Here is a 16,077-nt window from a genome sequence, read left to right on the forward strand (position 1 = left end):
TCAAATCATGTAAACTGAACCTGAACTGAACTGAAAGCTAAATTAGTGTTCTCATCACTGGTTTCAAATTTGAAAACTATACATATAATAGATGAAAATACTAAACATGCTGCTGGGGCCCTGGCAACTGTACTTACTGTGCGCGCATCCCTACGAGACCCGGGATTGCAAGTTCCGAATCCAGCAGGGTTACTAGGTTATCTGAACCTAGGGACAACCATGGATATCTGATCCAAGTACAGTGCCAACTGAATAAAAGTAAAATACTGAATACTGTTTTATTTTACTTTGCTATTCTAGGTTATCTGAACCTAGAGCTAGGTTATCTGAACCTAGAGCTAGGTTATCTGAACCTAGAGGCTACTGCGGGAGCCCACCCAATGGATATCTGATCCATATAGCTGTAATAACTAATAATAAACTGAATAAAATGTTTCTATTACATTTTATATGCTGTTAGGACGCCTATTGGTACATCCTTCTGAACTGGGCATTCTACCGAATGCTTGGTGTGCACTAAAAGCATGCCCTAAAACTGAAAACTATAAAATTACTGAACTAACGCCAAAACTAACAAGCGAGAGCAATTATACTGCAGGTGAGGGGTTTCTTACCTCAATCGTAAGGTTCTCTTAGGTGTTTCCGGAAAACTGTCCGCTCGACGAACCGCTTACGTCTTCGCGTTCCTCTCGCGGAGAAGAACCCCTTTCGTGTTGGAGTCGTCGCCGGAAGATGATCCTATGGACCCTTGCCTTGGTGTGCCGTGCGTGAGGAAGAGGAGAAGAAGGGAGAGGCGGCGGTGAGGTTTTGGAAGAGAAAGTGGCGTGAGGTGAAGAGGTGCCGAACCAAAATAAACCAAACCCCACTTAAGTTTATTATTTATATTAAGTGGTTTAATGAACCCAACTCTAATATAAATATATTTGGTTCTCCTTCCTTTCAGCACGGCCCTGCTGGGTTCAACTGGTTACTAACATTATCCCTTACACCATAGGTCTCGGGTTCGATTCCCGCCTAAGCTATTTTGCGACCTATTTGTTTTTGCTACTTCCGCTACTCGGAAAATTCCGGAAAAATATCTAATAATTCTAGAAAAATCATAGAATAATTCTAAAATAAATTTGGGAATTTTTCGGGCTTTACAGTCTGGCCAGACGCGTCTTCCGAGGAACCTCCCGGGCCTCTAGGCGTGCTCGCGCAACCCTTCATTGTGCTGGTCGAGGCTCATCCGGTCGGGGCGCAACAGACAGGGGTGCTTCAGCCTTTTCACAGGGTCAGCCTTGCTCTGATAATTCTGACTCTGACAACCAGCCCCTGCTTCACAGACGGCGTCGGAGACCAGGTCTGACTTCACAAACGCTCGATCCTGTTCCTTTTACTATCATATTGCCCCCCGTTGTCACCGTGGCTGGCTCTAACACCACTCCCCTCTTCATTCTTGTTTTATTTATCTGGCAGCCTCCCCCAACCCTTACAGGGGAAGACCAGCGGCATTCCGCTCCGCCCCTACCCCTGCTGAGGAAACTAACTCAAGCGAGCATCATGACACAGCGCCAACTGAGCACATTCCAGGGCCACCTCCTGCTCCTCTTGGTTCTGCCACCGGCCCTTCTCGACCTTCCTCCTCCGTCCGCTATCGTTACAAAACCACTATCCCTTCTGAAGCTGCTTTAGCTCGGCGACATGACGTCCCCACGAGCATTCTGATGATGAAAGGCTGTCTCGGCAGTTTGTGGGCAAAGAGCATGAGTCAAATGGATAGCGCGCCGCCATTAGTCCAGATGGAGAGGTTCTCGAAGTCCTGGGCTAAAGTAAGTACTCCTTACTTTACGTTTTTTATTAGTTTGTCTCAGCTGAAGGTTATATCTTCCATCCAGACTCATGCAGAATCTTTAGTTCTAAACTAATCTTTCCACGACCTCCATTATCAAAGCAAAGAACTCTGAGAGAGAGTCTCTGAATTAGAGCAGCAACTGAATGACCCAGCCCAAGCTAGTTATGCATTGCGAGCAGAAATCCAAGCCTTAACCAATCAGACCAACCGACAGAAAAGGTCCCTGGTACAGGTCAAGGATGAGCTCCAAGCTTTGAAGGAGGAGAGAGATGCATCTGAGGCAGGGTATCAGCAACAACTAGCCCACCAAGCTCAGGAAATACAGTCCAAGGATACCCTTCTGCAGGAGAGGAACAATAAATTGGAGGTTCAAGCAGCTCAGTTGGAAACTCAAGGAGCTGAACTGAGGGCCCTGAGGGCGGAACTATTCCAGTCTCGGGCGGCTTTGACGGGAGTATCTACTGCCCTGGCGGTCTATCAAGAAGGAGAGAATGATCGTTGCCTGCGAAGTCGAATGTCATATCTGAGCTCTCCTGAATTTTTATCCCAGGCCGGGGCACGCTTTTCTACAACCGTACCCTACACGGCGGCTGGAGTTATCCGACAACTTCACGCACAGAACCTCTTGAACTCCATCCCTCCCGCAGACTTCTTGGATCAAGACAAGATCATTCAAGGCTTTCCGGATGAGATCTTTGCTCCTTTTAAATGATCTGAACCAACTGCTTAAACTGATGAGATTTTTACATGTACATACGTATCTTTGAGTTTTTACTTGACTATCCTACTGTCTCCAGGCCCTTCGCCTGACTTGGCTTACAACAACAGAGTCAGCACCCCTCAAACCCGATAGGGCCGTAGGTAGTTAGCACTCCAAGGTCGGTCTAGCTTCCTTCCTTGAGCATCCTGCAAATAATAGGCCCCTGATGCCAATTTCTTGATAACTTTGTATGGTCCGTCCCATTGAGGCGCCAACTTTGTCACTTCCCCTAAGGGCTTCACCTGCTTCCAGACTAGGTCTCATTCTCCGAAGCATCGGGGGATCACCCTTCTATTATAGTTCTGTCTCATCCTCTGTCTATAGGCTTCCAGTCTAGCAGCTGTTTGTTCGCGAATTTCGCTGATGAAATCTAGTTCGGCCAGCCGTCGCTCTATGTTCCCTTCGTCATACATCATTCTTCTGACGGATGGTATCCCGACCTCTAGAGGTACCACTGCTTCATTGCCATATACTAAATGGAAAGGTGTCAGACCTGTACTTTCTCGGGGTGTCGTACGATAAGCTCACAAAATGCTCGGCAGCTCGTCCACCCAATTGCCTCCCGTGTGATCCAGCTTGACTTTGAGCCCTCGCACTATTTCTCGATTGACTACCTCTGTCTGACCATTGCTCTGAGGATGAGCCACCGAAGTAAAGGCCTGAGTTATGCCGAACCCCTTGCACCAATTTTGTATCTTGCGTCCCTGAAATTGTCTGCCATTGTCCGACACTAACTTATGAGGTAAGCCGAATCTGTAAAAGATATTCTTCCACAAGAACTGGATCACCGCATCTTCAGTAATTCTGGCCAGAGCTTCCGCCTCTACCCACTTGGAGAAGTAATCTACTGCTACCAACAAAAAGCGTCTTTGCCCTGTAGCCATCGGGAAAGGTCCTATAATATTCATACCCCATTGGTCAAATGGACAAGACACTATAAAAGTTCTCAGCAGCTCTGTGGGTCGATGCGTCAAGTTCTGATACTTCTGGCATGACAAACAAGTATTCACCAGCTTCTGTGCATCCTTTCGCAGGGTAGGCCAGAAATACCCGGCCAGTAGTACTTTCCGAGCCAGCGTTCTTCCGCCTGCATGATTGCCACAGCACCCCAAATGTATCTCCCGCAAGGCCTGATCTGCTTCTTCCATATTCAAGAACTTGAGCAGAGGTCTGGAGAAAGACTTCTTGTACAGTTGATCTCCAATAATAACATAAGAATGGGTCTGTCTCCTGAGCATATGCGTCTCTTCTAAGTTGGTTGGTACAATTCCTTACTGGAGGAAATGTATTATGGGTGCCCTCCAATCAATTACTCCTCCCAGGTTATTTTGTAGATCTATCTGAGCTATAAGGAAGGTCTGTGCTATAGATTTGTCAAGTACCCAAGTGGTCAGGGAGCTGGCTATTTTAGCTAATTCATCTGCTCTTTCATTTTCAGCCCTAGGAATCTTAGTGACTGTGACTTCTTTAAAATCTTTGCTCATCTTCTCATAGGCTTCCTTGTAAACTTGAATCTTTTCGTTGTTTACCTCAAAATGTCCGGTCACCTGTTGAGTTACTAGTTGCGAATCTGAATATATTATGTGTAACGCCCGCCCTCCCTGCTGTCAACAAGGGACGGGGCTACGATACTCTACGTACGTATTACAGCGGAAGACTTAAAATTATTTTTCTTAACTTAATTAAAACCGAACTACACTAACATAGTTTCATAACATGATAACAAAATAAATAAAAACTCAACATCAAGTCACCCATATTGTATTACATTTCACAAAACCAAAGCATAGTTCTTAAAGGTTTTAAAGCAGGTTCTTAATTAGTTGCCTAGCCACCGCCACACACATCTTCGTTGCCCCTCCTGCTGCTCCTTTAACTCATCCAACTTTTTCCTTTATCTGTGGCACAAGGAAAGTAAGCTATGAGCACTCATGGCTCAGTAAGTTCCTTTCCTACTCACTAAAACCAACAATCAACACATAATCAAATAATGTCTCAACTTAACATGATCTCAACTAGTCATGGCATAACATATCATACTCTTTAAGCTTATCATGCAACATAACTAACATTGTAACTAGTCATGGCATATCATCTCTTAAAGCATAGCATGAAACATAACATAATCATATCATGGCATATTATCTCTTAAAACATAGCATGAAACATAACATTAATTATATCATGGCATATCATCTCTTAAAACATAGCATGAAGCATAACATAATCATATCATGGCATATCATCTCTTAAAACATAGCATGAAACATAACATAATCATATCATGGCATATCTTAAATCATAGCCTCAACACAACATAATCATAGATCATATGCATCATGATTTTAAAAACATGTATCCGAAAAACATGTGTATGTCTCATGATCTTTTAAAACCATTTTCTTCTTACATATATATACTTGAACATAATATCAACATAATTAGGGCCCCGGCTTGTACCATACATACATAACATAGATGCGCGCGTCCTAAGTATATCCAATGTAGCAAGTCTTGAATCATACTAGGAACTAGGTCAAGATCACAAAGCATGGCCTAGGGGCGTACTTGAAGAGTCCATCCCTTATTAGCCTAGATCACAAAGCAAGGCTTAACCTAGATCACAAAGCAAGGCCTAGGGGTGTACTAAGGAGCACATCCCTTATTAGCCTAGATCACAAAGCAAGGCTTAGAGACTGATTAGGAGTCCACCCTTGGTACAAGCCTTACAAAGTAAAATAGCATGTATAAAAATGCATCATTTAGTCACATAGCATAGCATAAAAGTATGCATCACTTAGGCATACATTATGTCATAAAAGTATGCATCACTTAGGCATACATCATATCATAAAAAGTATGCATCACTTAGGCATACATCATGTCTTAAGAAAGTATGCATCACTTAGGCATACATCATATCATAAAAAGTATGCATCACTTAGGCATACATCATGTCATAAAAAGTATGCATCACTTCTATCCACATAGCATATCATAAAAGCATGCATATTCTAAGCATATAGCATATCAACAAGCATGCATATCTCTAACCACATATATCATAAAAATATGCATATTCTAAACACATATCATATCATAAAAACATGCATATTCTAAACACATATCATATCATAGAAAGTATAAATCACAAGCATACATGTTTAAGCATAAGGGTGTATCATGTAATTATACTATCATAAGAACATGGTAACATAGTTAACTTGGGTTCTAAGCTTCCTAAACCCTTGGGTTCCTATCATGGCTGAACCCCCTTAGGTCTCAATTTAGGTAAAAACAACCTCCAAGCATGTGAAACCTAAATCATCATCACATAAATTTCATAGGAAGCATTATAAGCATGATTAACTTGGTTTCTAAGTTCTCCAAGTCCTTAACCTCATGTGGCCGAACCCTATCAGTATATAAACAAGGTCCCATATGTCATGAAAGCATGGAAACCTTAAACCATATTTATAGCATTTTTTTCAAATAGCATAGTAAGCATATTGAGCTAGTTCTTAAGTCCTTCAAGCCCTTAACGTATATCTTGGTCAAACTTTTAACAAGTGTTCATTAGGGCTAAAAACAAACATACAAGCATGTGAACTTGAACTAACATCATGTATAAATTCATAACAAGACATCATACAATAGGTATGGCCGAAACTTACCCTAGCCTCATTTAGGTCACTAAACAACATATAGTATGAGAACTTTGGTTTTCTACTTATCATATTTCATATAGAGTGACATAAGCATATTTAATTCTTATTCTAGGGTTTCTAGGGCATCTATTCCTTCAAGGCCGAAACACACAATGATCCATTTAGGTCATGGAAAAATTATACAAATATGTGACACAATCAACACCTTATCATATTTTCATAAGAAGCACTTTTAACACATTTGGTTTCATTTCTAAGGCCTCTAGGTATTTTAAACCCTACTTGGCCGAAACTCACAGAATATAAACTTGCTTCAAATAGCCTAAAAGCATGAGAAATTATACAAGTTTCATAGCATGTGTAAGGACAAGCATAATAAACATACATGTGAATTGTGTTTTAGGCTTCCTAGGTTTCTTTCCCTTTTTTTTTTCTTTTATTTCTCCTTATGGCCGAAACCTACCAATTTATAAACTAAGTTTTAAGTGGCCTAAAGCATGGAAAACCTAAGTAAGTTTCATGGAAAAAATTACTAAGAACATCATATAAAAAGTTGGTTCATAAACAAGCTAGGACCCTTGTGATCTTACATGTCATATATCATGTAACTAATTTTCTATATTCAATTTAAACATAAGAGCATTAAACAACTTTCATATCATAATATCACAGAGGTCTTGAGCATATTATAATTTTGTTTAAGCTTTTCTAAACTATCCATCTTATCATGGCCGAAAATCTAAAATAAGAGTTCATGAATTTCTAGCAATGTACAACATGCAATTCTTTAAGAGAACTCTATATTCTATCATACAAACATGGTTATTTAAATTTAAAGGTCTTCCTAACCCTAAGCCCTTTTCTTGGCCGAAACATATAAATGGATTTCTTTGGTTTCAAGTAACTTTCAAGCAAGAAAACCAATAAAAACCCTTAGTAGTTCATGGGAGAAATTTTGTACTAGTTTAGTTAAACAATATTTTTCCCTAACCTCCTTAACATATTTTTGGCCAAAATTCTAGGGTTAGATACTCCTCTGATCAAGCATCATTTAAGTATAAAAACATGAAGAAAATCCTTCCTACATAGCATAGAAAGAATATCATGAAATAAGGACTTGTTCAAATCATCCTAGATTTGAAAACCCTTTCTTTAGCCGAATTTTCTTAAATTCTTTCCTAGGTTTTCTAATCCTTATAGAATCCAAAAATCACATAAAAGCCTTGTACCACAGGTGAGGGGAAGCTTACATCCTTTTCGCTTGTGGATCTAAGGTATGGTGGAGAAGAAATAGCCTCTTCTTCTAGTTCATTTTCCCTTGATTCCCTTGCTTAGTCCTCCTTGTATCTTAGGCTTTCTAGGAGAAAACCTTGGCTTTGGGGCCGAAGGTGGAGGAGAGGGGACTGAGGTGTTCTCGGTGAGGGAGAGGATGAATGAGAGAAAAACAATTTTCTCTTTTCTTGCTCTCTTTTATGTTAAGGGGGAAGAGGTAGCAAAATTGATTTTTGCTTTCCTTCTCCCTTAACCCATTTTCTATTTTTCTTACATTTATTTTATTTTCTATTTATTCTCACCATTCATGATAAAATAAGGGGGAATGAATCCCCTTAATTCCTCTTTAAGTTTTCGGCAAAAATTAAAGAGGAAGAGGGAGAGAAAGGGAGGAAGGCAAGTTGCCCTTCTCTTGCTCTTTTCTTATTTTCTTTTGGCTAGCTTTTACTCTTACCTTTATCATGAGTTTCCCTCCTTTGCTATCAATATCTTCTCTCTATCCCAATTGGTTTCTACTAATTAATTCTATGAAATATAATATAAGAGGTTTATGGTTCAATCCTTGACCTCCTCTTCTTTTTATTTCATTTTATTTCTTTTTGCTTCAACTCACTTCCTATTATTTTTCTAAGGAAAAATCCCACATTCATATATTTATCTTACAAGTTTAGTGGGTATTACATTATGACTCGGCTTGCCCCCACATGCTGAGCTACTTGCAGACCTGCTAATAGGGCTTCATATTCTGCCTCATTGTTGGTAGCTCTGAAATTTAGCCGTACAGCCAGCTGCATAACGTCTCCTTGCGGAGATATTAGAAGTGCACCTACACCACTTCCATGATAGGTAGCCGACCCGTCTACATAAACTTTCCTAACCTCCTCCGAATCCGCTTGATAAACCTCTGTCAAGAAATCCGCCAGGGCCTATGCCTTGATCGCGGTTCGGGGATGATACTGTATATCATATTCCCCTAGCTCGGTCGCCCATTTGATAAGCCGACCTGCTACCTCCACCTTGGTGAGAGCTCGACCCATTGTACTGTTTGTCAGGACGGTAATAGGATGCGCCAAAAAATATGGTCGGAGGCGCCGAGCCATGAGAACAAGTCTGTAAACCAACTTCTCCAGGGCTGTGTACCGAGACTCAGCCCCCTTCAATAGATAGCTGAAAAAATACACTGGCCGTTGTACATTGTCCTGCTCTTTAACTAGCACGGCCCCCACGGCCTCGGGGGTGGCTGATAAATAGACCCAAAGGGGTTCTCCAACAACAGGTTTGAACAGCGATGGTAAAGATTCCAGGTATTGCTTTAGCTCCTCAAAGGCCTGTGTGCACTCTTCCATCCACTAAAACTTGGCTGCTTTTCTGAGCACTTTGAAGAAGGGCGCGGCTCGATCTGCAGATCTGGAGATGAATCTGGACAGTGCCGTTATCCTGCCTACTAGCTTCTGCGTTTCCTTCAGATTCTGAGGGATCTGCATGTTTCGGAGTGCTTGAACCTTCTCAGGATTGACTTCTATCCCTCGTTCAGTCACCAGATATCCCAGAAACTTCCCTCCTTTGGCCCCGAACAGACATTTAAGAGGATTCAGCTTTACACCATATTGTCTCAGAGTCCCACAGGTTTCTTCTACATCTCTTATCAGATTGGACGCCAGGGGGGACTTAATTAAGATGTCATCAACATAGACTTCAACGTTCCGCCCGATCTGACTCCGAAAGATTTTGTCCATCATCCTTTAGTAGGTGGCCCCAGCATTTCTAAGTCCAAATGGCATGACCGTATAGCAGAAAGTACCATCAGCCGTTATGAAGCTAACCTTCTCCTGATCCTCCCTAGCTAAGGGTATCTGATGATATCCTTGATAAGCGTCCATCATGCATATCCTCTCACAGCCAGCAGTTGAATCCACCATCTAATCGATCCGCGGGAGAGGATAACAGTCTTTGGGGGTGGCTTTATTGAGGTCGCGGAAGTCTATGCACACCCTCCACTTGTTGTTAGGCTTCTTTACTAATACAACGTTAGAAAGCCAGGACGGGAATTGCACCTCCCGAACATGTCCCGCCTTCTTGAGCTAATCCACTTCAGCTCGGATAATTTTATTCTAGTCGGCAGAGAAATTTCTCTTCTTCTGCTTGACTGGCTTGGCTTCAGGTATTAAATGCAGCTTGTGCTCAGCTATCTCTGGTTTGACTCCGGGCAGTTCTTCCGGAGACCAAGCAAAAACGTCCCTATTACGGGTCAGACACTGTATCAGCTCCGACTTAAGCGCCGGCGGTAAGTCACTAGCAATGCGAGTGATGCTCTCTGCTCTGTCAATATGCAACTGAATTTCTTCCCAAGGGATAGGCTCCTCGGCAATAGGCAGGGGCTCCTCTTGGATAGTGTGCACACCACCATCCTGAGTCCTCCTGCTCTTGCGTGCCTCCACTCGGACCATATCGATGTAGCAACTACGAGACACCTTCTGCACTCCCTTGACTTCTCCGACCCGCTAGCCGACCGGGAACTTAATCTTCTGGTGAAAAGTAGAGACAGCAGCCCTGAACTCATGCAGAGCTGGCCTTCCCAGGATGACATTGTAGGAGGAAGGAGAATCTACCACTATAAAGGTGCTCCTCCTGGTGTGCACCAGTGGCTCAGTGCCCATGGATATGACCAGCTTAATCTGACCCATGGGCTTGACTTCATTACCTTTGAACCCGTATAAAGAAGTGGTTATGGGTTGGAGCTCAGCGGCATCAATCTGCATCTCCTCGAATGCAGCTTTAAACAAAATATTGATCGAGCTCCCGGTATCCACAAAGACCCGAGCCACTCGGCTATTAGCAATAACGACCTTGATTATGAGAGCATCGTCGTGGGGTAGTTCCAGACCCTCCAAATCTTGTAGCCCAAAGCTAATAACAGGGTCAAACGCCTGCTCGTGGCTGCACCCCACAGCTCCCACATATAACCGCCGACCGTGTGACTTACGGGCTCGGCCTGAGTCCCCATTAGTGGGCCCTCCTGAAATCATGCCGATCTCTCGTACAGCAGCGTTACCCCGGTTTTCCAGCTCCCCGACATCTCTTCGGTCTTCCACGGGACCAGCTTGGTCAGAAGGACCGGCTAGGTCGGGCCGGGTCTGACGAGCACGTCCGGCTGCGGCCCGTTCTTCCTCCATTCTCTGTATTTGGGGCGCTAACTCCGGGGGAGGCAAGCCCTCCTTTGCAGCTCGCCTGGAGTCACGGGCGAATTGGAAGCAGTTACTGAGATCATGCGTCCTGGACCGATGATATGTGCATGTTAGTTAGAGCCCTAGAGCCAATCATTTGATGATTGTATGGACTCATGTATATCATATTCATGTATATATATTAAGGCATTTGACTTTTGGTTATTATGCTTATTTGTATTAGTGTCAGATAAAATAAGTATAGTAACGTCCTAGAGTAGAAAGGTTCTTACCTATATCAATCGATTGGTTGAATCGATAGTGAGATGATATAGGGAACACTACTCTAAATCATTCCTAGTCGAGTATTAACATTCAGGGACAATGTTAATACAATAAGACTAGCATGTAGGTCAGCTCGATGACTTGATCTCACAAGTCATGGATATAGAGATATCAAGCTGGCACATGGGTATGCATTAGAGAATGTATACTGAATGACCCACCATGAGAAAGTATCATGGATCGTTATATGAGTATCATATACTTTCTCATGTGGCTATTAGTATGACTATTAGTCCTTAGACCTGAAGTTACCATGGATCCCTACATAAGGAGTTATGTACTTTGGTTTCGTCAAAACGTCACCCGTAACTGGGTGGACTATAAAGGCGATTACTGGGTATATAACGAATTATGTAGAGGGATGTGAGTGATGTAGATGGGATCTATCCCTCCCATATGACGCGAGCGACATCAATATTCTTGATAGAGTTAGACCACGAAGTGCATGGCCATGCCCAAATGAGTCAACATGAGATGTTGAGCTCATTTGATCGAGTGAGTCTACTTGGAGTTCAAGATTTAGATTAATTAGAGGATGACACGGTCTATGCCTCACATTGATCAATCTAGATGTCAAGGATAGAAGGACATTTGACATATTTTGTGAGGAGTCACAATTGGTAGTCACAAGGTGATGTCGGATCTCGACATTCTTGTAACTTGGGTAGTAATGATGTGTTGCTAGATACCGCTCATTACTTATGCTCCTAAATAGGTTTAGGGCATTGCCAACGTTACAAGAACCTATAGGGTCACACACTAAGGATAATTAGATGGAGATTTGGTTCATATGATGATCCAAGAGGAATAGATTCATTTGATGAATCATATTGGATTAAGAGTAATCCAAATTGGGCTAATTGAGTTGGACTCAAGTTGATTCATGTATTCAATGAGTCTAATTTAGATTATGACTCATTAAATCAACTTAATTTAATTAGATTCATTATATTAAGTTGGCTTGAATCATATGGTTGGATTAGATCAACCATGAGAGAGATTTGATCAAGTTTGACTTGATTTGAGAGGAAGAGAAAAAGTCATGTTTGACTTGACTTTTTGCCACATCACTAGTGAGTTGGCAAGATGTGGACCAATAGGATTGCTCCACATCATCAATGTGTGCCACCTCATGGAGGTTACAAGCCTCCATAGCATTTAATGTGGCCGACCCACATTAAATGAGGAGGTTACACTTGTTGCCATGTCATTTAGTGAGGTGGCAAGATGTGGACCAATAGTGTTGATCCACATCATCCTAGAGTGCCACCTCATGGGGGTTACAACTCTTAATGGTCTCCACATTAATTGGAATTAATGTGGGGGTTACACCTCCTAGAGTGGCCGGCCACTTGATGGCTAAAGGGTGTTTTTTGAATTTCCTCTCAATTGATTCATTCACTATTCTTCTCCCTTGGGTGCTCTCTCTTCTCCTTCTCCCATTCCTTGGCCGAACACTCCATTGGTGCTAGCACACCTTGTGTTTTGGTCATCTCCTTCTACTTGTGTCCGTGTGGATACATATAGAGGTTGTCTACTTTGACAACTAGAGATCCGGCGACATCTTGGACAAGCGGGAACGCGAAGGGCTTCGCTACAAGGGTAATGATCTTAACTTTAGTGTAGATCTAAAGTTTTTACAAACTCGTACAAGAAAAAGGTTTTTCGATAATTTTGTTTACGAATCTTTGCACGAGATCCATGGCTTTGGGTGACTCGGGGTTTCCGCGACGCGAAAAAGTGGTTTTCGCGGCCCGAAGAACCCAACAGTGCAATATGGTACTCCCCTTGGTCCAGGCCTGGGCGCGTGTATGGCAGCAACTCGCGGAGCTGGTCTGACTCCCTGAGCGGGCTGAGGGGCAGGCCTGAGTTGAACGCACCGAGGCTGAGCTGGCTGTGGTGCTCTCCTTTCAGGTCGGTTGCCAGGAGCCACTGTCTTTTCGGCCTTCCTCCTAGCTGCCTGAGCTTCCTCCACTTTGATGTAGCAAGAAGCTTTCTCCACCACATCATCAAAACTTCGGGCAGGGTTTTTGATGAGGTCCCTGAAGAATTCCCCTTCTAACAATCCGTGGGAGAAGGCGCTCATCAGTATTTCTGAGGTGGCGGAGGGGACGTCATTGGCCACCTGACTGAACCGATTGATATAGCTTCGCAGAGACTCGGCCGGACCCTGTTTAAGAGCGAAAAGACAGTGGTCGATTTTTTGATACTTATGACTGCTGGCGAAACGACGTAAGAAGGCCATTTTGAAATCCAAGAAGCGATTGATGGACTCTAGGGGCAATCCATCGAACCACTTTTGCGCCGAACCCGACAGGGTATGTAGGAATACTCGGCATTTGACAGCATCGCTGTATTGATATAGCATAGCCGCGTTCTTGAACTTTTGCAGATGCTCTTCCGGATCTTTGCTTCCATCGTATTCTCCGATGTTCGGGGCCCGATAACCCCTTGGTAGGCTTTCCCTCAAGATCTGAGCCGAGAAGGGTACCTTGTCATCCGGGTCTTTGGGCAGATCTTTGGCAGAGATTATAGCTTTTCCCCTTCCTGAATCCCTGGGTGGATGTAGAGAGCTTTCCGCCACCGACGCCTGCGGCTCTTCTTTCTTCAGATTATGCTCGCGAGGTCCAGGTTGATGATAGTTGCAGCGAGACTCTCGGAATGAAGTACGAGGGAGTTCTTCTGGTTGCTTCCTCTTTGAGCCCTTGTCGGAGACAGGAGCTGGTTCTTTGGACGCTTCAGGCGCTAGGCGAGGTCGATAAACTGTTCCTTGTTTCTCCGAGGCGGCTCGCTTTTTGACCTCCTTAAAGAGCTCGTACTCCCCCGCGGTCATGGTAACATTAATCCTCCTGCCGGAACTTCGACCAGAGTCCTCCATCTTCACGCTTCGGATCAAGCTATTGTGTTTCCCACAGACGGCGCCAAATTTGATCCTGTCCGGAAGCTGAGTCGGACGAAGGCTGGTCACGGCGGGCTAGATGTTGACGGAAAGTCGTGGATGATCTGGCTCCCACGGGCGGCTGACGATGCTACAAGCTCCTGCACACACTCAGACGATCCCCCCTCCTCACGTCAGAAACCAGAACCCAGGGAAAAAGTCCCCGGGTCAGGCCCTCCGACGCTCAAGTCAGGTACTTTTTCCCCAGAAAAAGGCAGAGAGCAAGAAACGACTGAAAGTGAAAAGTTGTGGGGAAAAAAGTGATGAGAGAGCGTCCCCGCGTACGAAGAATCCTCCTCCTTTTATGCATCGCCTCGCTTCTAGAACCTGCAAGCCTCTCCGAAAACGTTAGAGGCTTGGCTTTCTCCTGTCGTGAAGGACACCTGTCTGGCTACTATTGGTTAAGGAGGCATCTTCTCGTTTAGGAACCTTCGCCTTTGCGCAGGGACTTTGTCATGTAGTGAAAGACACTTGTCTGGTTATTACTGGTTATGAAGGCATCTTCTCGTTTAGGAACCTCCGCCTGTGCGTATGTCCCCTGGTATGTGATGATTACCTCCTCACCTCCTCCTGTCAGACCTGCTCCCCAGCTTTTAAGCGCAGCCTGTAGTCGAGTTGTCCCTGAATAGCTCTGCTGATTCCAACCTGTACTGTGTGACTTATGCTCCGGGTCTTCGAACGCAGGCCTGTAGATCGAGCTGTCTCTGAACAGCCCTGCCGATCCCGACCTGTACCGTGTGACTTATGCTCCGGGCCTTTAGATCGAGCTGTCTCTGAACAGCTCTGCCGATCCCGACCTATACCGTGTGACTTATGCTCCGGGCCTTCGAACGTAGGCCTGTAGATCGAGCTATCTCTGAACAGATCTGCCAATCCCGACTTGCACCGTGTGACTTATGCTCCGGGCCTTCGAACGCAGGCCTGTAGATCGAGCTATCTCTGAACAGCTCTGCCGATCCCGACCTGTACCGTGTGACTTATGCTCCGGGCCTTCGAACGCAGGCCTGTAGATCGAGCGATCTCTGAACAGCTCTGCCGATCCCGACCTGTACCCTGCGTTTTGTATTTCCTGGCCCTCGACCGTAGGCCTGTGGATCGAGCTGCCTTTAAACAGCTCTGCCGATCCCGACCTGTACCCTGCGTTCTGCCTGTCGTCTCCTTTTGTCTTTCAACTATTTTGCCCCCTTGATCGATAAGTCTGTCTGAACTTTGACTACTACATATGCTTGACTTTGACTACCTAGTCATCTTGACTATTGACTGCCACATCATCTTGACTTTTGACCATTATATGACCTTGACCCTTCTCACCCTTTCCTTTTTGGCTCCTCCATTGCCAGCCGTATCAGGTTATTTCAATTGTTGGAAACTGCATGAATTTCCTGACATTTTTTTATATCGGTACAACCTTCAAATTTCTTAATTGCCTCCTATTATATATGCATACCTTTGCTCTAGCAGCTGAAACCTATTCTTTTTATTTTTGTTTGCAGTTTTCATCACGCTTCACACCGTGCCTTTCTTATATGACAAACATGAAGACCAAGTTGATGCATTCGGGGAGAAGGCAGCTGCAAAATTCAAGAAGCACTATGCAGTGGTTCACGCCAAGTATCTAAGTAAGATACCAAAAGGGCCATTGAAAGACAAAAAATCCCAGTAAGACAAAAAAAATGATGGTATCGCATGGTGTCTTGATGTTCAACGGTAGCTATCTTTTTCGTGCTTTAGTTCCAACTTTCGGTCTCTCAGTGCTGAACCGAGTTACTGGTTTTTGAAACTTGTCGTGTCGTGGCTGGGACCGGTTCTTGTTTTTTTTTTGTTTGTTAATGTGGGTTCTCCTAAAATCTTTTATTGCAAATATACATGTAATATTTATGCTTGCTTGGAGTGGTGTTAGAATTAGAATTGATGGGTTGGTAAATTATGCAGGGAATCTGAAACAGATAATTAAAGCTTATTGTTTCCTTTTTTTTATCTGTATGCTTTGAATTTGCATATTTGGCTGTGTGCTTGGCTATGGATACTCCTTTTAGTGTCTTCTTTTAGTGAAGTTTGAGGATCTATAATCGATTCTTGCCACATCTTGATTGCAA

General features: G+C 43.8%; 1 protein-coding gene across 1 annotated transcript in view; it reads left to right on the forward strand.

Annotated features, from left to right (window-relative positions):
- Positions 1 to 15,814, forward strand: part of LOC121978285 (reticulon-like protein B2) — an 89,316-nt gene extending 73,502 nt beyond the window's left edge. Inside the window, exons 5-6 of the mRNA XM_042530649.1 lie at positions 15,331 to 15,382; positions 15,475 to 15,814. Coding sequence (XP_042386583.1) covers positions 15,331 to 15,382; positions 15,475 to 15,644 — 222 coding nt within the window. The 3' untranslated portion in view covers positions 15,645 to 15,814. The remainder of the gene's footprint in view (positions 1 to 15,330; positions 15,383 to 15,474) is intronic.
- The last annotated feature ends 263 nt before the right edge of the window (positions 15,815 to 16,077 follow it).

Source organism: Zingiber officinale, chromosome 4B (genome assembly GCF_018446385.1).
Source record: "Zingiber officinale cultivar Zhangliang chromosome 4B, Zo_v1.1, whole genome shotgun sequence".
NCBI lineage: Eukaryota > Viridiplantae > Streptophyta > Magnoliopsida > Zingiberales > Zingiberaceae > Zingiber > Zingiber officinale.